Source organism: Daphnia carinata, chromosome 8 (assembly GCF_022539665.2).
Source record: "Daphnia carinata strain CSIRO-1 chromosome 8, CSIRO_AGI_Dcar_HiC_V3, whole genome shotgun sequence".
NCBI classification, from domain to species: domain Eukaryota; kingdom Metazoa; phylum Arthropoda; class Branchiopoda; order Diplostraca; family Daphniidae; genus Daphnia; species Daphnia carinata.
This window is the reverse complement of record NC_081338.1, coordinates 3,482,654-3,504,452: the sequence shown is the minus strand read 5'-3', so window position 1 is coordinate 3,504,452 and position 21,799 is coordinate 3,482,654. Positions and strand designations below refer to the sequence as shown.

Sequence of the window (21,799 nt, the reverse complement as noted above, 5' to 3'; positions counted from 1 at the left end):
TAAAGAATACAATGTTTACACGTTTTGCTTTCTGTTTATCCGGATTCTATTCGTTTCCATCTGTTCCTTTATTTTCATTATTGGATTTATTGGATTTGTTGGTTATTATGTGAAGATGTAAATGGGACTGTACTATTTTCATGTTATTCTTTTTTTTTTCGTCAACCAACTAAACTACTGTCGTTCACGCGTGTGAAGTTTACACAGTTTTCAACAGTTCGTGTGTTATTCAGTTTGGGTACATGACCTGAAAGCTTATGGCTACATTTGACATGGAACTCGACCCAACCGGTGAGCGCAGCTATACAGGTAGAACGTATACATTGTTTATGTTGGGGCTGGAACTCTTTGTTACTATTCAACGGTTGAGTTTATCGTTTAGGTGAATCACCCAGGAAATATTCCTGAAATTTCAGAGGAATAGCAAATCAAAGCGTTCATCTTTTAATGCATTTTATTCAAAATATTCTGGAAAATTTGTGTAGATTTTGGGATGTTGTTGAACTTCTTTCCTTTCAATCACTCTTTACCATAAACATATTAACTTTTTTTTTTACAGAAAACTGGTGCGTACCAGCAGCTTTACGCATATTGATTTGGTTACATTACTGGGCTATGCTTGTAAACCCGGTCAACTTCGATTCGTTTGGCACATTGAATTCGGACGCAATAGTAAATATTATTATGTTATCGACCGCATTTTTATCATCGCTCAAACATGTTTTGCCCGATGAATAGTGTAGAGAAGAGCACCGCTCCTTTTGGGACGTAGAGAATAATCAAACCTTTGATGTACATTTTTCCCTTCCGACAAAAAAAAAAATATACCTTCCTTTGTGTTGTGTTAGCGAGATTCTGTGGATGTTTCGATTTTACGTCAGTTTCATTTGCATCCATATTCAGAGAAAACATTGAACTTTGATTCCAAAAACGAGGCATAAAGTCTTTGATGTGGACGGTACAACACAAACAAGTGAGTCATGAACCGCCCCATTTTCACTTGACAGGTCCGTCGTTTGTCGTGACGAGGAACAGATGACTAGCCAGTTAAACACGCTTTGATGGCCTTTTCTCCCATTACTTGAAAACAAACAGTTTTACTTTGTGTGGCATCATTAGGTGGTAAGTACTTTACGATGGTCTGCCCACGCATCCTTTGATTGGCTTGAGTACAGGTAATCCAAAAGGACAGCTGCAGAACTTTTCGCTCAATATTTCGTACGCTGCATTGACAACGCACTTCAAGATTCACAGTTGAATGCCATGTTGAATCAACTGCGTAGATTGCTTTCTGATGAGACTATTGTTTTTGGTCTCACAAGTAACAGTGGGCGTGCGGCGATGCCCTTGTTAGCATATGGTAAAGAAGGTTCTATGCTTTTGATCGAAAGAGATTATAGCTTATCGGATTACGTTCGTTTTCTATACTAGAATGCCCTTTTCATTGTTTCCATAATGACAATGAGTTCTTTCTGCTTTACTTTACCCTTATAATTATCCAATTGTTCCCTTCCTGGCTAAGCGGAGATAATATTTTAGCTAAGGCATAACAAACTTCCCTCCCGAAGTCAATTATGATAAGTAAAATGTCGCTCTCTGCGGGATTTGCAAGATAAATTCCGTCGGTCGATACTCTCATACGCGTTTGAGGACGGAATGCATAGAGCACATCCTTCCCACTTTTTCATTTTTGTCCGAAACTTAAATCTGACTTAAAATACATGATTTTGATTCCAACACTTTTTTTTTCTTTTTTAAAGAAAGCGGGTAGTTTAAACGACAAAACTTACTATAGAATAGAAATCACCGTAAAATTTTGAATATAGGGTGTGATTTTCATCAAATTCCGAGAGATGCTGTTTTAAAGAAAAATTTTAAGCCCGACTAAATAAATAAGCCCGACTTTGCCAAGGCAGGCAAAGTGCCTTCGCACTTTTTCATTTTTTTAATTTCGCATGAAATACATGATTTCGATTTAAATTGAATGTTTATCATGGAAATCAAACTTATTTTTCAATGGGCCTTATGGTTTTTTAATTAAACGTAAAATTAGAAAAGTTGGGCTTATTTAGTCGGGCTTAAATTTTTTCTCTGCAAAAACTAACACTCATCGGAATGGGTTGAATATCACAGCATATACTAAAAATTGAATGCTGATTCCGGTAAAATTGTTATTTTTTTCATTAAGTTAACCGAATATGCATCTTTACATTCATATACATGGAATATTTGGCACAATACTAGCGCGCCAGCATGCAACAGCACTAGCGCGATGCACTAGCAATATTCGGTGTATTTCGAAAACGGTTAACTTAACGAAGAAAATAGCAATTTCTCACTTAATTTCACATCTAAATCATGAATTTTTTAGCTATATCAAGCAAAACAAAAATGAAATATTTTTTCACTAAAAAGTCGGCCGTATTTTTTGTCGGGCTTATTTTTAAATCCGATATTTTTACAAAAAAACAGTTTGGTTTAAAATTTTTGCTTGATTTATACCTACTATAAACAAATTTGAACGCTAATTTCAAATGAAATACTTGGGTTTTACCGTTTTTGAATGAAAACGGAATCATGATATATCGTTAAACACGTGGACCTCCCGTAAGACTGAACGAACATATATAAATTTTTCTCAAATATGAACCCGTAGGTGAAGGAGAACAATAGTAAACGGGAAGGAAAACGAAATTTGATGAATGTGAGCAAGAAAAGTAGGTGGAAGGCAGAAGATGAGAAATACATGTTGTTAGATACGTACGAATAGAAACGGAAGGAAAATTTCGTTGACAGCCAGAACCAATCCGGCAAAGAGTTCTTCCGTTTCTTTGATATTTGCGCTTGGCTTGACACAGAAATCTCTCCCGAACGGGACAGATGGGATTTGCCAGTGTCGTCGTTTCGCAGATTTATTGATCGCGTGATTGTGGCCACAAAGCCGCATCTGTCCGTTATGCACGACGATGAATAGAAGCTGAAATGTACGGCAAGGCTGATTAAGTATACATAATAAGCGCACTGACACATCTTTTAACAAAAGTAGTCATTTTCTTAAAAGATTGTGGATCAAAACAGCCATTTCAAATGACTGTTTTGATTTGTTACCTTGACAACACAGCCGAGCGATGCATAAAAATGAAGCTGATGAAAAGCTCGAGCAACTACTTTGCGGTTCTTGTTTCAGTTGTCTTACCCATGACTAAGAAATGACAACAAATTTTTAATAAGGCTGACGCTTGTCCTCGAAAATGCCAATAGCCATTACGTATTTAGTATCCATTCTCAATATTTCTGTCTGGTTAACAACCCAAGTTGTACGCTGCATGATAAGAGCTTTAAAATAAAAAGATCTTTGCTTTTAATCATCGAATTACGTTAATCAAAGTAAGCATAAAACTTAATGAAAGAGCTGTTTGGAGATGATCTGAGAACAGGATAAAAACAAGTGGATGCAGCAGCGACGTGTGCTGGATGTAGACAGAGTAACCGGAGAGACTCGTAAGTATAATAATGGCGAGTCAAGTGGTGGAACGTGTTTTCATCATTTCGAGTCATTAACTTGCTCAGAAATTCAAGAGGAAAACAAGTGCATACACATCCACGTATGTTAGTATATTGGGGATGGAATCATCGGTGTAACACGAGATCTCTATAAGTATATACACTTGTAACCAAAACCTAAGAGACTCGGCGGGTGGAATAGCACAGCATAACTTCCGGAATGCTTGCTGTCATTTTCTTTTTATTTTATTAGGGGTGCCTTTTCTTTGATAGGTGAATGATTCATACGGAAGCCTAGTTAACGTACCCCGATGCGGTCCATTGGTATTGCGCGCGCAACGATTTTCACAAGGAAAAATCGCGTTCCGTACCATCACCACCTCCCACCCGTTTCTTATTCCATACGCTTCCGCTTCTTTAGTCCATCTGTACGAGCAGCACAGTCGGCACACTAAACGCACACACATATCCCAATGAAATATCACAACTCGAGTGACAGTTGAACTCAACGGCTCGTCCCTTTTGAGGCTCTCCGTTAACAAACTCATCGCCCCGTTGAGGTATTTCTTTATAATGGCGTGGATCGACACATTGACACTTCATTCGTTCGTGCCTGAGTGCTAGTGTTCAGGTATTACCGATCCCACAAAAGTACTGTCAACAGCCATAGTGCATATCGTCTTGGTTGCAAACGCCAATCAAACTTAAGTTATAGCTCTTAGCGGCATTCATGTATTGAAGATGTCGAGCGTCGATGACTTTCGGTCGGCCACCACAACTTAGAAGAAGTTGGATGGTAAGATGGAAGGATCATGTGCACCAGCGTCAATCTTGAATAGCAGCAGCTGGGATAATTTTGCCGAGCTGGCCAATAACAGTCACGATTCAGCAGCTACAAGTAGTAATAATGCTACGTGTGTGATTATCGAATGGGACGACTGGGACCTATCGTTGTGGACAACGGAACAGCGAAAACTTTTGGAACAGAACGAAATACCGCGTTGGATTCATATCACGCTTGGCGTCTTTCTTTCGCTGGTTGTCCTCTTTGGTGTCGCTGCCAATTCCGCAATCTTCTACGTCTTCTCGAGGTAATTTCCTTTTTTCTTTTTTTTTTTTTTTTGAAAAGAGGAAACCTTTAAATTTTAGTGACATTTTTACGCAACACGAATTTCAACATAAAGAGACGGCCGTGGGCGAGCAATGTAAAATTGGCCTTTGAAAAATGCCACAGGCGTAGAATATTTTGTCGGTAAGAAGGAAATTGAGGCGGAAGCCCGGAAGAGTAGATTTAGGAAAAGCAAGAAATTTTGACCCACCGGTAAAAGGGAAGTTGGACGTGTATGTTAAAGAATGGGAACCTTTTTTCCCATAAATCGAGCCCGCAAGCTTGAAAAAAGAATGAACCCGCAAAGGTTTTTTTTCTTTCGATCAGGATCGAATTTCCGACCAATCAGCTTGCTCTATACACAATATCCATCAGAATTCGATCAACTGGCAAGTTTTGATGGCGAATAACGATTCGTGTACTCTTCGCATGCCCTTGACAATGCCTTCTTCATCTAATTAAGTTTCCAAATACGATTCTTTAATCTGATGTTTACTTGTCTATCTCACCATCACAGATTCAAACGGCTGAGGACGCCAGCCAACGTGTTCATCATTAACCTAACGATTTGCGATTTTTGCGCCTGCTGTCTACACCCAATGGCAGTCTATTCGGCTTTTCGGGGCCGCTGGTCTTTCGGCCAAACCGGTATGTGTGTAAACAATTTCGAATGCCCTAATAAAACGAGAACACGTGTCAATGGATTTGATCGATATCGATGTAGAGTTCTTTTGTCGTCCCCATCAATATACTTGTTTGCTGTCAGTTTGAATGATTTGATCATAGTTGCGATGAACTCGCGAAAGTTAGGCATCCTCTTTGGCGAACAATTCGTTTCTATACGTCCTTTTAAAGCCTACTGTTCTCTCTTTGCCACTGTTTGTTGTATGACAGCATGGATTTGAGTAGAAGTAGAACGGCACCAGCCTCAGAACAATCAACGATGTCAGTCAACCGAATGATGAGCCCAGCGCATATTCAAGATGAGTTTCCTATTTCTTTCATTTGAGGTTTGGCAATTCTTTTTTCTTTTTTTCTCAACAACGGTGCCCTTAGAAATAAAAAGGGAGCAAACACAGCACGAGGGACGTGAAAACAACGAATGATGCGGTGATGTTGCGAGGGCCTGTTAGTATTGATTGCGTTTAATTGGAAGTGAAAAGCTTCCTTCATACACAAGGTTCCATATATTAGTTACCTATAATTACGTTTTGAGTTTCCGTTCGGAACATGGGTCGACATCAGTAGAATTACTGAGAGTTCACGTGTCCTATTAGTAGCACACACAAACGAAGACGGCATATGAAGGAAATGTCTGATAGTGATCTCATCAACATCGTGTTGTTCACGTTAGACCCTTCACAATAATGCAATGTCTGTGTCATACAGATGCGTAGGATGTGCCGAAATCTACGTCACAGGAAACAAGCAAATCGATAACGTACGTGCGTCTCGCGATCGTCTTTACATTCGAACCTTTTCTTCTTTTTTAGGATGCAACTTGTACGGCATGGGGGTGGCCTTTTTCGGATTGAACAGCATCATCACACTGTCGGCCATCGCTTGTGAGCGTTATATTGTCATCACGTCCAGCAGCTGCCGTCCGTCCGTGGCCAAGTGGCGGATTACTCGTCGGCAAGCTCAAAAGGTAAAAGCAATCAGTTTTCATTCAAGCGTTCAAACAGAGTATATATATGCGAGTTAGTATCTGTTTCGGCTCATCAGCTTTTTAAAACGGGTCTTCAAATTATCCTAAAACATCAAATTTGATGTAAATCTACCACAAGAGATCAACTCAAACAACTATATCTATCTCGCTTTGTTGGTTATAGTCCTCTGTTACGAGCACACATGCCACAGCAGCTTTAATTCTGTTTACAATTCTGTGTGGCATGCATTTTCATTTTTATTCGCGCGGCTGTAATTCGTATATATCGATAATAAGTTGTTTGTTTGCGAAAGATTTGTGCGGCTATCTGGCTACATTGTGCTGCGCTTGTTACACCACCATGGCTCTTTGGTTGGTCCTCTTTTCTTCCGGAAGGAGTATTGGTCACTTGTTCGTGGGATTATATGACGCGGACGCTCTCCAATCGCCTCTACTATTTGTATCTTCTCTTTTTCGGATTCATCATTCCCATTGCCGTCTTGACATTTTGCTATGCATCCATTTTCCGATTCATCATCCGCTCTTCCAAGGAAATGACCCGGCTGATTATGACAAGTGACGGCAGGACATTGTTCAGCAAAACGACTGTGTCGTTCCGTAAAAGACGTAGGCAAACGGACATCCGGACAGCGCTGAATATTTTGACTCTAGCTATGCTCTGCTACACGGCCTGGACGCCCTACGCCATCGTCAGTCTCATCGGCCAGTTTGGTCCCGTCGATGAGAACGGAGAGCCTGAGAAGCTCTCACCCATGGCTACAGCCATTCCCGCATTCCTGGCCAAAACAGCAATTGTGTTCGATCCGCTGATCTATGGATTTTCAAGTCCTGAATTTCGTGCTTCTGTTCGCCACTTCTTCCGCGGCCAGAATGCCGACACCAGCGTCAATGGCGTCATTCGTGGTGGGGCCAATCACACCGCCATGATTGACATCAGGAGACCAGTCAACGAGAATGGCCATCCAGCTCCTAGTAATTTACACGTCGTCTTCTCTTCTGTGAGCGAGAGTATCAAAATCAATTCAACTGAATCGACCACCAATAAATTGAATGACTCTTCGGCGTCAGCGCAAAGCCCGAAGCATCTGGTACCGGCACACGGCCATCATCACCAACCAAGTGCGGGTAATAAAGAAACCTTAACAACCGTGTCACTAACAATTTATTTATTTATTTCTTATTTTATTTTACTGAGTTAGATGTGAAATCAAGAAAACCTAGCGTGAAACGCAACAATAGTCTAAATTATCAAAAGAGTTGCAGGCTTCGGCGGAGGGCGAGCGCTGTCAGCCATCGTTCACTGCCCGAGGAAGCGTCTTCGATGCGGCTGATCGTGCTAGTGGAAGAGAATGATGTTTCTTCGCGGAACACGACGCAGCCAACTGAAAGCAGTTCAAGTCAAATCACGAAAACAGAGCATTCGGTGCACGTTTCTTTCGCAAAGTATCCACGACGACTAGTTTCAGAACCGCATCTCAGTCTTTACTCCAGAAGCTCAAGCGATGTCCCTGGAAGCTTAACGCTAAGCAAATCCTACAACCAACAGATCAAAGCTCCAGAACGCGTCGCTAGAGATATAAACGGCCTAGGAGTCCACTCAGTGTAGGATCGTCTTCTTCAAGTAATCCCTTCCCGGGTTTGCATTTCCCGGTAAATACTACGACATTTTGGCTTGTTTTCTTTTACAATGTCTGATATTGTTCCAGGTTTTGTTGAACAATTGCTGCGGACGCACGGAAACCATAACGCAATCATCCAGAGGAACTAAAATCAATTGCACGAGACTGTATAGCCAAAATGTAGCTGGGTAAAACATGTCTTTGACCGGTGGGGATCAACGATTAGCATTTGAATTCCCTGAAAAGCTGAAAGGATTTGAATATCTCAATGATTTAGTCACGATCCCTGACGAAGAGAGCCGTTTAAATTTAACTCCAAAAATATGCTTTTCTGTTTTGTCAATACGGTTTTCGAATAGTGCGGCTATTACAGAAATTTGTGGTAAATGCAAGTGTAGTAGTATCCTTAATAAGAAAAAGGTTCCAGCATATAGCATACAAACTACTTCGATGATAGGAAAAATATCTGAGAGCTAAGCGTACATTCACGTCAATGAATTACCCTGCCTTAACTATATAGTTTGCTATTGGCTTATCTAAATGCATTGAGAGATTCGCTGTATGATTTTAGTCTCACAATAATTCGAGCAGCGCCAGTTCTTATGGGTCACTTCTGTGCCAACTACACCTTAAAAAGTAAAACACTAAAAGTTATTACCTGTTTTGATGTCTACATTTTGCAAAATAAACGACAGCGTTTAATCGAAAACACTTTGTTGTGAATGCAGTGAAAATTTGTGGGTCTAAATGAATTAGGAAATTTGTTTTTCTTCCCAACCGCGGAAGTGTGAATTCAATGCAGGTTGAACAAGTACCTTCTTTTTCTTTTCAGCTGTAAATATATAAAGAATAAGTAATGTGCGTCACTAACGTCCTCCGTTCGTTTATAATCGACTGGGTCAACCGCGGACATCTTTCTTTATTCGACAAGATACGGTATGTATTTATGGGCCATATGTCCGTTCTCGATGCCTGTCGCAAACAGCCTTGGTGGTCAACCACAAATAATCGATTTGCCTTTCAACTAGCGTAAAGTGTAAGCGTATATAATGCGCACGAATATCTCCGAAATGCCAGAAGCCTGTCTAGCTCGTTTCAGCTGAAGCAACTCCCGATTTAAACGACTAATCAAAAGAAAATGTTCCGCTACGGTGTCTTACTATTGATCGCTTGCAGCGTTATTGCCGCAACCGCGGAAGAGGTAAATTCAATTACTATTAGAATTATGTGCTTGAACTAAACGATGTTGGTACTTTCATGCATAATTGTAATAAATGTGCTGGGCATTTGCGAGAACACTTGCAGTCGAGTAAAACGCTATCTTTCCCAGTTTGATTGTTAACAGAGGATCCTTTGTATATTTTTTTACAGTGGAATGTTGTTCCAAAGGGAGAAATTGAAGAGAGGCAATACACTTGCTCGGGTACTCTGGTTCGTAATGCTGACGGAACAACATCCTGCGTCGTCCAAGTCGGCGTCTCCAGCACTGGCTATCCCATCTACAAAGTAAGAAATTCCTAAATACAAATGAGAATGTATTGTTCATTACGAGACGAATTCAGACTTTATTATCCAATGAAAACCTTTTTGTTTCGTTTGCGTTTGAAATAGGTGACCAACCTTAACACCGGAGTCACCTCGTATGTAACACAGACGGGCTACAACGCTTACGGCCAACCCGTCTACAGCGTTTCTAGCACCTACCCTATGACCACATACGTCAACACTTGCTCGGGAACGTTGGTTACCAACAGCGACGGCACACGATCCTGCGTAACCCAAGTTGGCGTTTCTAGCCTGGGCTACCCCATTTACACCGTAAAGAACCTATCTATTCCTTTAAAAAAAAACAGATGAATTAAATTTTTGTTTAATTTCTTCGTTCAATTAGGTGACTAACTTGAACACAGGTGTTACATCGTACGTAACACAGACTGGCGTGAGCTCCACCGGCACGGCTGTATACAGTACTACTTCTACCTACCAGTGCGGAACCACCACCTCTGCCACCACTTGCTCTGGCACTATTGTCACGAACAGCGATGGCAGCAGATCCTGCGTCACCCAAGTCGGAACATCTAACACCGGCTACCCCATTTACCAAGTAAACTGGCATTATTATCTGCAGTGATGCTTGTTTTAAATACGTTGCGTTATCTCTCGGTAAACAAAATAGGTGACCAATTTGAACACTGGTGTCACCAGCTACGTACAACAAGTCGGTACCAACACGTCTGGCCAGCCTGTTTACAGCACAACCAGTACTTACCCCGTTAACACTACGTTCTCTTGCTCTGGCACATTGGTCACCAACAGCGATGGCACCAAATCGTGCGTCACCCAAGTTGGCACCTCTGTCAATGGATACCCCATCTACCAAGTAATGAACCAGAAACTGTTCACTCGTAAAATCTTGTTCACTAATGAGTTACTCCAATTGTTTTCCAGGTTACCAACTTGAACACCGGCGTCACCAGCTACGTTGAACAGACCGGCATTAGCTCAACCGGCCAGCCAGTCTACAGCGTCACTCCTTACTTCCCTACTAGCTCCCTTGCTCCCGCTCCGGCTCCCGTCACCGCTGCCCCGGTCACAGCTGCCCCTGTCACCGCTGCCCCGGTCACAGCTGCCCCTGTCACCGCTGCCCCCATCACCGCTGCTCCCGTAACACTTGCTCCTGCCCCCATAACCGCTGCTCCAGTTCCTGCGCCCACCGCAGCCCCCGTCCCCAATCCCTTCGTCTACTAAATACCTGACCGTGACCGTCCAATATTCAACGACCATGCTCAGCAATGAAAGGGGAAAACTTTAGCTTTATGGAGCTTTTTGGCGTACAACTGTCTATGAAACTGATATTATGGTTTTCTGTCAAAAGTGTTAAATTGAATAATATGCAATTGATTTAAAAATACACTGGGATAATAAGCAGCAATTCATGGTTCGTGAATAATTCTTTATAGCATATGTAATCTAATGCAAGGCTTACTGGCTGGCCCGAGTCTCAATGTAGAATAGGGCAAAGGAATTTATGGGTTTCTCTAAGGGCTTGCTTTGTCTTCTCAACAAACGGAAAGAACAGAAAAGAAAAACATATTACTTATAAAATTAGAAGCGCTGCAAGCAAAAAGCTCTATCAGCCAGTAATCAAAGGATTTGACGGTGTTTTATATCGTATGCACTGACGAAAGGACGCAATTATCTGAATAATGAAATTATATTAATATTAGGTTATTGTTAATCATGGCTGTTGTTATATGTAATAAATTTGAAAGAATGCCCTGTTGAACACATAGGGGCCTGTTATGCAAAGTAGTCATACTTCATTGTGCGTCATAAGTGAGAGACAAACTCCGGGATCGTTTGTGTATCACGTAAATTATAGAGCGTAAATTTAAACAAAGACGACAAGGGATGTAATTAATCTGCATTAAATTTTTGTATTTTTCATTTTTTATGTGATTTCAAATTTCAAACATTGCCACACCGTATTAATCGACAGATTGGCGTGAAACAGCTTTTCATGGACAACTTTAACCAGCCAATGGCTGACAATATTGGTTCGTAACGGTCATAACCGCTTGGCCAGTGGAGGACACGCCAGTTTGCGAGACGTAAGTTACCACCTGCGTGTTAACGTTCGTCACCTGTAAACAAGTTTGAATTTCAATAAAAATCCGACAGCGGTCCAGAAACAACATGCTAACATGCAGATATGTCGGAGGGGAAAGGTTGATTGTTACCTGATAAATCGGATAGCCAGTTGAACATGTTCCAGTTCTAACGACGCAAGATCTCGACCCATCATTGTTGGTGACCAAAGTGCCGGAGCAGGAAGCCGTAGGTGTCAACAGCTGTCCTGACTGATTACTCGGGCTGTAAATGGGTTGGCCGGTTGAGCTTGTACCAGTCTGTACCATGTACGAAACAGCGCCAGTAGTCATGTGGGTAACCTGTGGTATAATCCAAATAAAGTGCATGATGGATGCCAGCAAGGCAGAAGTTGGTTGAATCTTATCTTTTAAGCGCTTCATTTGCATACCTTATATATGGGTAAACCGCTGGCTGTTACACCGATTTTAACTGAACACGACCTGGTTCCGTCGATATTGGGAACGATCGTTCCTGCACAGGTCGTGGGAGCTAGAGTGGTGCTGGTCGTGCTCAACAGTTGTCCGTATTGGTTGCTAGGACTATATATAGGCTGACCACTAGAATTGACTCCGGTTTGGACTACATAAGAAACGACGCCGGTAGTCATATGAATGTTCTACACAATTTAGGAAAAAAAGATCATAAAGAGTTCGAAAGCTGGATGAAAATTACAACCTATGATGCAATAGGATTACCTTATAAATGGGATAGCCCGTGGAAGCGGTTCCGAAGAAAGTAGAACATGTTTTGGTTCCATCAGGGTTAGTTAAAATAACGGGTGATGTTCCAACGCAAGTGTACGTCGTTTGCCTGTCGAGAATCTGTCACGATGTACAGAATATTAAATGCGAGTGTGATTTTCACTTTAAGGAAGCGTTTTATTAGAAATATTGATATATATTTACCTCCTCTGATGCAGCAATGAAGCTGCAACATATTAGTAACAAGAAGCAAAAGCGGAACATGTTTAATAAAGCGAACAGCAACGGTGAGCTTATTAGCTTGTAAGATATCGGCTTGAGAGCCAAAAAATTGTGTCCGCTAATGCGTCGTTGCAGAGTCTTTTATACCTATAAAACGGTAAAATTTTTTCTTTCTTGTTGCCTACAAGTGTTTTGGCTACATAGTATAGCCACGTTCAAAAAAATTATAATATCTGCAAATATGATTTTGCCCACAAAGACGTCATTATTGCAATTTCAATGGAAGTGCAGTTGGCGTCCACTTTTATTTGTTAAAGCACTATGCGAACACATCTGGAGATAAAAATACAGTGAATAGGGATTTTCGACCAAAACCTTATTTTAGCAAATAATACCAATGTGTGAATGACATTGATGGCCATGGTGTTTGCCAGTCCAACTTGCACAAGGTGGCAAAACAAACAATTTCGGCGTGTAACAGATGTTTTATGGTTTTATAACCGCAGGAGGGAAGTTGCGGACTGTGTCGTAATTGGCATTGGCTCAAATATATTTCTGAAGAAGTCTTACTTTTTGGTCGTTAGATGTCGCTGAAGCCGCTAAAAATTTGCTATGGCAGGTAGTGGGTCGTCTGCTATGGCAGGTAGTGGGTCTGCTAGTGGGTCGATGAAACTGATCGAAGTAAAGAAAGAGCTTGTGAGGGTCCCAGTCACTGCCAGTGGTACACTCGAAGTAAAAAAAAAAAAATGAGGAAGATTTTCTGTTAATAAGAAAAGCAAAAATGAAGGCAATTAAGGTAGTTTACTTTATCTAATACCATTGAGTGCCAACTGCACGTGAGTAACAAATCCATGGTTATCGTCGCAATTTGGATGGATTAAAAAGCAACATGATTTTGGAGCGTGTTGGTGAACATATATGTTTGGTTTGTATAGTTTATTGTAGAAAAACAGTACTGCTGAAAAAATCACCTGCTATGTTGTTGTAAAACACTCCATACTTCATGGCAGTATAAGGTTTCCCAGCAACTATTTTTACAGCTTCCTTCATCAAAGTGGAACTTAAATAGGGAAGAGAAGGTATACCATAGCTTATACCACAATAGTTAAGATATTTGCATTATGTAATATCACAGGTGAGGTGTTCGGTGAAAGTAGTGACTTCTGTCCATCCAGCAGTATAATCTGTGTGTTATGAGACATAGATAAAAATCTGTATTATTTTGATCAATTTTGAAAAAATTCTGTGAGATTGTGTTACAACCACAGGCAAGGGTGGTTGGTTATTTGTTTGGTCAATCATACATCAACTTGTATATTTCATAATGGTATGGTCGCCAGATGTGTTATTGATTTATTAATTGCGTACGTCTCATGAAGGTGTGCTGTTTTTTCTTGTAGCTTTTCTCAGTTTTACATTTTTCTTGCAGAAATATTTGTGCTGTATTACGTTTATACAATTATGCTTTGCATATTAATTATTACTACGGCAAGGGAAATAGCAGCACCCAAATTGAAATCATGTGGCTGAAATAGCATCTGCAATCGGTTTCGTGCTATCCCTTTTTGTATTTCTCAGTTAGGAAACATTAAGCAACTTTACCCTGGATTGCAAGTTTCTAGTATGTTTTTCGTATCACTAGATGGCTAGTAAGGGGAACTTATGAATGGCGGGCGTCAGCTATCCTCATGGGTATGGTTTCACTCGTCTCGTGGTAAGCAACAATTAATTTAAGGCCGTAGTTTGTTTGCTAACTACCCATTATTTTATTTGAATTTTCACGAATAATGGCATTGAAAGCAGGATGCCAAGAAAACGGTTGATTTGCGAATGGACTTTCGAGAATTGTGCGAATAGGAGAAATAAAAGATTCTGCTAAAGAAGATACATAATCTAGTGTTGTCGATTAAGTAGCAAATGTTTAAACTAATCTGTGTTTGTTGCTTGCTGTTTGCTAGGTTGTTGCTTTCTACTATGGAAGAACAAAAAAAAAAGTAATAGCAAAACCTGTATGGTTGTAACAGGAGAAACCTGGAATTCAGACAAGATAGCAACAATCTTTCAACAAGGTAAACTGATTTTCTGCTTTGCATTTTCCAAGTATTTTTTGTCGTCATAGACCTGTTCTTTAGCTTGAAATTTGTTTGCTGTCTAGCCTATATGAATGTGTTTGACTGTGTCAAAGGTAAATCTGTCATGCATTTGTCAAGTTTGTTGATCTTTTAGTAACATACTGGTGGAAAAACTTTAGCTCTCTGTGGAGTCTGTGTTACTTCGATTTTTCATTTTAAGCTGCATGGTGTCTACTTGAATTGAGTAATGAATGCAAAATTTATTTCTCAGAATACTCTTAGAATGTTATTTATTTTATTCAGTATGCTCCGGCATTTGTCATGTTTTGGAACACCAGGGTACTCACAACAAATCTAGTGGAGCACTCCAAAAATTCCATTCAGTATGGTTCCCCAGTATGCTGTCCACATATTCCGACGTATTTCCTTCAAGGTAATTAGTGTTATGAATAACCTAATAATCTAATATAAATAAACAATGTGGTTTTGGCTGATTTAGACACACTTTATAAGGCTGTAACATGAAGTATAACGGTAGTAGTAACGCCTTCAAAACAACTTAAGTTACGCATATTAAGCCCCAGAGATGGCGTTCAATTGAACGTATGGTTTTTTCGTCACTAGATGGCGGGCATGTGAAACTTGTTAATGGAGGCCGCGAACTCTCTTCAAGAAGTATGGTTTCACCTGTCTCGTGGCAAGCAACAATTGTCTTAAGGCCGTCGTTGATTGCTAACTACCCATTATTTTATTTGAATTTTCACGAATAATGGCAGTGGAAAGCTGGATGCCAAGAAAACGGTTGATTTGCGAATGGACTTTTCGAGAGTTGTGCGAATAGGAGCAGTAAAAGATTCTACTAAAGAAGGTACATAATCTAATATTGATCAAGTAGAAAATGTTTAAAATAGCATGTCTTTGTCACAGAGAAATACTTACAGTTTCAAAATGAGTGGATGCTGGTTTGTTAGTCAGTTGCTTTCTGCCATGGAAGAAAAAAAATTTGTTACAGCAAAACCTGTACGACCGCAACAGGAGAAACCAGGAATTCAGACAACATAGAAACAATCTTCCAACAAGGTAAACTGACTTTCTGCTATGCAATTTTCCAAAATTTTGATTCTGTTATTTTTTTGTCATTGAAGTGTTATTTAGTTTAAAATTGTTTGCAACCTAGCCAATGTTCATGTGTTCAACTGTGTCAAAGGTAATCTATCATGCATTCACAAATTTGTTGATTATCTGTTAGTAACATAGTGATCGCAAAACTTTAGCTCTCTGTGGAGTCTATTATTAAAATTTTTCATTTCAAGCTGCATGGTGTCTACTTGAATTGATTAATGAATGCAAAATTTATTTCTCAGAATGCTCTTAGAATGTTATTTATTTTATTCAGTATGCTCCGGCATTTGTCATGTTTTGGAACACCAGGGTACTCACAACAAATCTAGTGGAGCACTCCAAAAATTCCATTCAGTATGCTTCCCCAGTATGATGTCCACATATTCTGACTACTAAATCAGTATTTCCTTAAAGGTATTTTAGTGTTATGAATAACCTAACAATTTCAGTTTCCTGAAAGGGATTTGGGAAGCATGTTGGGCTCCTAAACATATCAGTTCACGAGTAGAAAAGTTTAATATTGGTAACCAAAGATTGTAGGCTTAACGAATAATTTTCCACCTGATATAAAAAGATTTAAAATATTAAATTATCGGCTCGATGGTCTAGGGGTATGATTCTCGCTTTGGGTGCGAGAGGTCCCGGGTTCAAATCCCGGTCGAGCCCGGACGTTTCTCTTGTTATAATATAACATTACCACACTTTTGCAAAAGTGCTTTTTAAAGCTATGAATTAATTTTCCCTCGCATATTTGAATGACTTGAATCGCTATCGTATGTCAAATAGACTTTTGAAGACAAATATAACTTTCAACATAATGGTAGAAAACTATGAACAAAATTGTTGTACGAACAATACTTTGGTTTCAATTATTTCAAAAACAGCTGATCTAACAAGAAAATGATTTGCATTTTCGGAATCAACATTTTATTCTGAGTATTAAGGGTGGTTTTTTTTATTAAATTCCAAGGAATGTCGTTTTTTACGGATTTTGACGAAAATGAGAAGGCTAGCCTTCCCACTTTTTTATTTTTGGCAAAATTCTAGTTTTATTTAAAAATAAGTGATTCCAATTCAGATTTTGGCGAAAAGGACGAATATCAAATTATTTTTTTGCATTGGACTCATAGTTTTTTATATAAATGTAAAAAACAAAAGAACAAGATTGAGTACAGATATGGGCCACATTACTCGTCGCGTTCGTTGCGGACTTTTGGGAAACCCTCCTATGTCCTGTTCTAAGCTGACCTTTCTTCATGTTTACCATTGAACAGGTAGCTCGTTATTTATCACAAGTTTGAGAAACAAACGACAATAAAGATTTAAAGTAGAAATACGTAACGGTTAGAGACAGTATTGTGAACCTGAACTTATGAAGAAAACGTAAGTATTACTCACTCTTCATGTTATCTATGTATTCTCGGATTTTAGATGATAGTCTTTACATCACAAAAATTACATTTTAAATCCTTTGAGTTGATTAAACGTTTTAGTTGAACATATTAGAGAGCTAGGATAAGCTTCAGATTCGACCTACCTAATGAAAGGTACCAGTCCACTAAATGCCTTAATTCTCCGTTACCATTTGCGACACTAGGTGGTGCTGGCAACAGCCTTACACCAGGGGGCGATGGTATTCCCATTCGACTTCCCTCTCTGACGGCGTGTGTTAAAGGTTAGGAGATCGTGTCGTCATATCAGGTAATATTATTATTAAAGTTGTTGAAGTTCATTTATGCACTTAAATCTATATCTGTTTGGCTTATGTATACTCGCAAGAATTTACACACTGAAGTAAAAACGTAGATATAAAGTCTCACGTGAAAGTAACTCAGCCACCAGACCTGCCACGCCGAACCAATTGAAACATCAAATACCATGCTCTGCACATGATTAAATAGGTTTGCCTAGTGCCAAGTCATATAATAGTAAATTGATTTTCAATTGAAACAAGTCATGTTTCATGTCTCATAGGTAAATCTGAAAACAGGGTGAACATCGGAAACAGCTACTCCCAAATTTCCATTCAGGACCGTTAGTTGCAGGGTTTTCTCTACTGGTACATGCATCACATGTTACTAGATAAGTATTTGGTTTCAAACATAGTTGTGTGATTGTGATAGAATTTTCTGGTAACATTTTCTCATCTTGTCATAAGAGTTGTTCCCAAACAAATGACAAATGAGCATCTCCGTAGATGCTCAAATGTGTTCCAGTAGATTTCTTCGCATTGTTGGAACACTATTTAACTAACCCCAGATAATTATTTTGCAAAACTTAATTAAATTAGCCAGTCTTTGATAGAAAAACAATTGTAGGATTGATAGATAATTTTGCTGCTTAACTAACTAGTAGCTGTAGGATGGTTGCTGCATATGTTAACATTAAATACCTGAAATTTTTTTTGCCGTACTTTTGCATTTAGATAAATGTCTAGGTTCATTAATGATACTATTCCCTTTTTATCAATACCCAAATTGTGACGTAAATAAAGTGACAAATTGGCGAAGTTGATAAGGAAGGATAGTTATAAGCTTTCTTTTTCGATTGCTTCGATTCTTCAGTAATGCTCACACGGCGTGATTATTGCAAGAAGCATGTACGATATCAAACAATTGTATAACCGTGGCTAAAAATTTTGCGTTTGTTTGTCATTTGGGGCGGGGGATGGGCTAAACTGTTGATTTGAAAGGGTGGAGTGATTTTCCTTTCTGTAGAAAAAATTTATGTAAGTCATCGCTTTTCATTCGGCTTCCGTTTATTGTTGAAGATTGAGTTAATCATAGTGACGTACATTTTATGGAGAAGGCATTTTTGTCACGGCGATTTTACAGTTTTTATAATCTTTAAGTATTTTTTGCCTTACTAATACTTTTTGACCAATTAGAGCACTAGGCGTTGGATCAATTCATTTCCGGTATTCGTGGCGCTCAAAATGGCACGAGTTCAGCATAAAACATGGATTAGGTACTTTTCGGTTTTTTGTCTATCGATAAAGTATTTTTAATCCTATTATTTTGCATTCGCAGAATTTTAGCGGGGGATCAAGTCAAGTCTGGAAGTGTTACAGGATGGAAGAGTAAGCCTACAGTTGAAAAAACACTGAAATTGCATTACCATTAAGATATGAGGTAAAGTAATAAGAGTATGCAAATTGTCTAATGAGAAGTACCATCTTGTGTGAATGAATCCTGTGTAACAGCAATCCTTTATAGTTCTGTCACAGCTAGAAGCCTCAAATAATTCTGCTTCTCTTGCTAAAGAACAACTTGTCCTTTACATTCAGAGGGTTGGTGAAGCTGGGGACTTAAATGGCCCTAAAGATGTTTCACTTTGCTGGCATTGCAGTGATGAACATCATACATGGACTCTTTAGGTATGAAAGGAATTTTCTTGAAAAATTTTTGAATTTATGACATAGTATTTCTCCTCTTTTTTGCCAACCATGTCTAATTTACTAAAAAAAAATTATCCAATAGGAAAGGATTTTCAGCATACTGGGAACACTACTATTAACAATATAACATTCTACGGGTGCTATTTTATCATTCAAGAGCCTTATACAATGATTTTCATCTGCAATTTGTATGGCCTTTCCCAAGCTTCTGCCAGAAGTTGAATCTATGAGTCATGTAAGTCACATGAGCAACAATTGAGATGCTTAATGGTGTTGTTTTTCTTTCCTCAGTATAGGTTAATAGTAACATTGGATCTGAAAAGATTCTTGGTTGGGGCAAGACACTGAATGAATTGCAATGATTAGATCGATGACATGACATTTCTATACTTCATTCGGACTCCCGAGACGGTATTTTATATTTAAAAAATTGAAGTGCATATCTGGGCTCCCTTCCTTTCCGTAGCCCCGTTTCCCCTTGACTCGTAATAAGCCCGTAGGGGGTCATGCCCCTACTGTACGGTATATATAAAAATAACATATACCGAGGTTTGGAGGGCTCTGGCCGGAAAGGGGACGTGGGGTGCCGCTTAGTCCGATGATGTGTTCACGGAGGGCGACGTGGCTACCCACAAATCCGAACTAAAGGTTAATCGCTCCAGTAAAAATGTTCCAAATCTTCGGCTCTTCTTCCGGCTTCTCTTAGCCAATCACCGGGTAATCTCCCCGGTGGGTCAACAAGGCAGTGTCTCCCCCTGCCTGGGTTGACGGCAACTTTTGAAAGGGCTATTATGCCTTTTTAAAGTTGCAAAAATAATTGTAATGTGCAGAGAATTGTCAATAAATTTTTTTTTACAAAATATTTTTTGCAAAATTTGTTTTCTGTGTAATTTGTTTTAAATGTAATGTGTGAACACACATTACATTTATCAACTATCTTTTTTTTTTCTTTGCATTATTTGTTTTTGGAACCTTTGGTGGTAAGCATTGTTTCCATTGGTTTATAGTTTATCTGTAAGCATTCTATTATTATCCAGGGATCGAACCATGGAGGTTCGGCATACCGCGCCGATGCTCTACCAATGAGCCAATGCTCGCCAATGCTCTACCAACGTGTAATATCTGGATATTTTTTGAAGTAATTTTGTATTTTGTTTTACTCGTATGGGAACCGATCCCCAGACATTCAGCGTGCAACGCCGATGCTCTAACATTGAGCCAAGAGATACATCTAAATATTTTATTATCGCATATCATATGTTATCGTCTAGGATGTTTATCGCAGTCTTTCACAAGCTATATGTTTATCTTTCTTTGCTTTCAATAGAAAGTTAAACATATACTCTGTGAATAGCCTTTACCTGCGATAAACCCTGGGTTCAAACCTCTGTAGATGTGTATAAACGATATGCGATAATAAAAATTTAGATAGTATGTTGGCAGAATTGCTTTTCAGTTTTATTGCACGCTGAATGTCTAAATCAAGTCCACAAGTGACTAGAAAAAATACCAAAATTACTTGACATCATATGATTCATGGCTCATTGGTAGAGCATCTAAGCGGAATGAATCCATGGTTCGATCCCTAAATAATAATAGAATGCTTACAGATAAACTATAAACCAATGGAAACAATGCTTACCACCAAAGGTTCCAAAAACAAATAATGCAAAGAAAAAAAAAAATAGTTGATAAATGTAATGTGTGTTCACACATTACATTTAACACAGACAATGAAAGAACAAATTTTGCAAAAAATATTTTGTAAAAAAAAATTTATTGACAATTCTCTGCACATTACAATTATTTTTGCAACTTTAAAAAGGCATAATAGCCCTTTCAAAAGTTGCCGTCAACCCAGGCAGGGGGAGACACTGCCTTGTTGACCCACCGGGGAGATTACCCGGTGATTGGCTAAGAGAAGCCGGAAGAAGAGCCGAAGATTTGGAACATTTTTACTGGAGCGATTAACCTTTAGTTCGGATTTGTGGGTAGCCACATCGCCCTCCGTGAACACATCATCGGACTAAGCGGCACCCCACGTCCCCTTTCCGGCCAGAGCCCTCCAAACCTCGGTATATGTTATTTTTATATATACCGTACAGTAGGGGCATGACCCCCTACGGGCTTATTACGAGTCAAGGGGAAACGGGGCTACGGAAAGGAAGGGAGCCCAGATATGCACTTCAATTTTTTAAATATAAAATACCGTCTCGGGAATCCGAATGAAGTATAGAAATATCACGTCATCCATCTAATCATTGCAATTTATTCAGTGTCTTGCCCCAACCAAGAATCTTTTCAGATCCAATGTTACTATTAACCTATACTGAGGAAAGAAAAACAACACCATTAAGCATCTCAATTGTTGCTCATGTGACTTACATGACTCATAGATTCAACTTCTGGCAGAAGCTTGGGAAAGGCCATACAAATTGCAGATGAAAATCATTGTATAAGGCTCTTGAATGATAAAATAGCACCTGTAGAATGTTATATTGTTAATAGTAGTGTTCCCAGTATGCTGAAAATCCTTTCCTATTGGATAAATTTTTTTTTTGTAAATTAGACATGGTTGGCAAAAAAGAGGAGAAATACTACATCATAAATTCAAAAATTTTTCAAGAACATTCCTTTCATACCTAAAGAGTCCATGTATGATGTTCATCACTGCAATGCCAGCAAAGTGAAACATCTTTAGGGCCATTTAAGTACCCAGCTTCACCAACACTCT

General features: G+C 39.3%; 3 protein-coding genes, 2 long non-coding RNA genes and 1 other non-coding gene across 6 annotated transcripts; 5 read left to right on the top strand and 1 right to left on the bottom strand.

The window, feature by feature from the left end:
- The first annotated feature begins 4,246 nt into the window (after positions 1–4,246).
- Positions 4,247–7,887, top strand: LOC130703741 (pineal opsin-like). Its single transcript, XM_057525190.2, has 5 exons — positions 4,247–4,595; positions 5,130–5,260; positions 6,106–6,260; positions 6,575–7,406; positions 7,481–7,887. The coding sequence occupies exons 1-5, from the start codon at positions 4,306–4,308 to the stop codon at positions 7,885–7,887; spliced, it is 1,815 nt and encodes a 604-aa protein (XP_057381173.1). The 5' UTR covers positions 4,247–4,305.
- Positions 7,888–8,954: 1,067 nt separating this feature from the next.
- Positions 8,955–10,832, top strand: LOC130703751 (gamete and mating-type specific protein A-like). Its single transcript, XM_057525203.2, has 6 exons — positions 8,955–9,101; positions 9,272–9,406; positions 9,512–9,718; positions 9,792–10,004; positions 10,077–10,280; positions 10,349–10,832. Exons 1-6 carry the CDS (start codon positions 9,039–9,041, stop codon positions 10,646–10,648), a joined length of 1,122 nt encoding a protein of 373 aa, XP_057381186.1. The 5' UTR covers positions 8,955–9,038; the 3' UTR covers positions 10,649–10,832.
- Positions 10,833–11,317: 485 nt separating this feature from the next.
- On the bottom strand, positions 11,318–12,582 carry LOC130703759 (uncharacterized). Its single transcript, XM_057525212.1, has 5 exons — positions 12,457–12,582; positions 12,247–12,372; positions 11,940–12,167; positions 11,641–11,850; positions 11,318–11,544 (listed from the first exon to the last, which is right to left on the bottom strand). Exons 1-5 carry the CDS (start codon positions 12,514–12,516, stop codon positions 11,431–11,433), a joined length of 738 nt encoding a protein of 245 aa, XP_057381195.1. The 5' UTR covers positions 12,517–12,582; the 3' UTR covers positions 11,318–11,430.
- Positions 12,583–15,215: 2,633 nt separating this feature from the next.
- LOC130703777 (uncharacterized) lies at positions 15,216–15,858 on the top strand. Its single transcript, XR_009004807.2, has 3 exons — positions 15,216–15,414; positions 15,474–15,626; positions 15,692–15,858. It is a non-coding gene; the product is annotated as an uncharacterized LOC130703777 (long non-coding RNA).
- Positions 15,859–16,262: 404 nt separating this feature from the next.
- On the top strand, positions 16,263–16,334 carry Trnap-ugg (transfer RNA proline (anticodon UGG)). Its single transcript has one exon. It is a non-coding gene; the product is annotated as a tRNA-Pro (tRNA).
- Positions 16,335–17,429: 1,095 nt separating this feature from the next.
- Positions 17,430–18,635, top strand: LOC130703779 (uncharacterized). The gene is made up of 3 exons (XR_009004811.2): positions 17,430–17,569; positions 17,643–17,727; positions 18,556–18,635. It is a non-coding gene; the product is annotated as an uncharacterized LOC130703779 (long non-coding RNA).
- Positions 18,636–21,799: the final 3,164 nt, after the last annotated feature.

What these genes read in the sequence shown, in the direction of transcription:
- LOC130703741 (XM_057525190.2), top strand. Translation starts at nt 4,306, where the DNA reads ATGGAAGGATCATGTGCACCAGCGTCAATCTTGAATAGCAGCAGCTGG. An exon ending in ATCTTCTACGTCTTCTCGAG is followed by an intron (nt 4,596 to 5,129) that starts GTAATTTCCTTT and finishes TCACCATCACAG; the next exon opens with ATTCAAACGGCTGAGGACGC. An exon ending in CTCGTCGGCAAGCTCAAAAG is followed by an intron (nt 6,261 to 6,574) that starts GTAAAAGCAATC and finishes TGTTTGCGAAAG; the next exon opens with ATTTGTGCGGCTATCTGGCT.
- LOC130703751 (XM_057525203.2), top strand. Translation starts at nt 9,039, where the DNA reads ATGTTCCGCTACGGTGTCTTACTATTGATCGCTTGCAGCGTTATTGCC. An exon ending in TTGCCGCAACCGCGGAAGAG is followed by an intron (nt 9,102 to 9,271) that starts GTAAATTCAATT and finishes ATTTTTTTACAG; the next exon opens with TGGAATGTTGTTCCAAAGGG. An exon ending in CCGGCTACCCCATTTACCAA is followed by an intron (nt 10,005 to 10,076) that starts GTAAACTGGCAT and finishes TAAACAAAATAG; the next exon opens with GTGACCAATTTGAACACTGG.
- LOC130703759 (XM_057525212.1), bottom strand. Translation starts at nt 12,516, where the DNA reads ATGTTCCGCTTTTGCTTCTTGTTACTAATATGTTGCAGCTTCATTGCT. An exon ending in TCATTGCTGCATCAGAGGAG is followed by an intron (nt 12,373 to 12,456) that starts GTAAATATATAT and finishes ACATCGTGACAG; the next exon opens with ATTCTCGACAGGCAAACGAC. An exon ending in CGGGCTATCCCATTTATAAG is followed by an intron (nt 12,168 to 12,246) that starts GTAATCCTATTG and finishes TAAATTGTGTAG; the next exon opens with AACATTCATATGACTACCGG.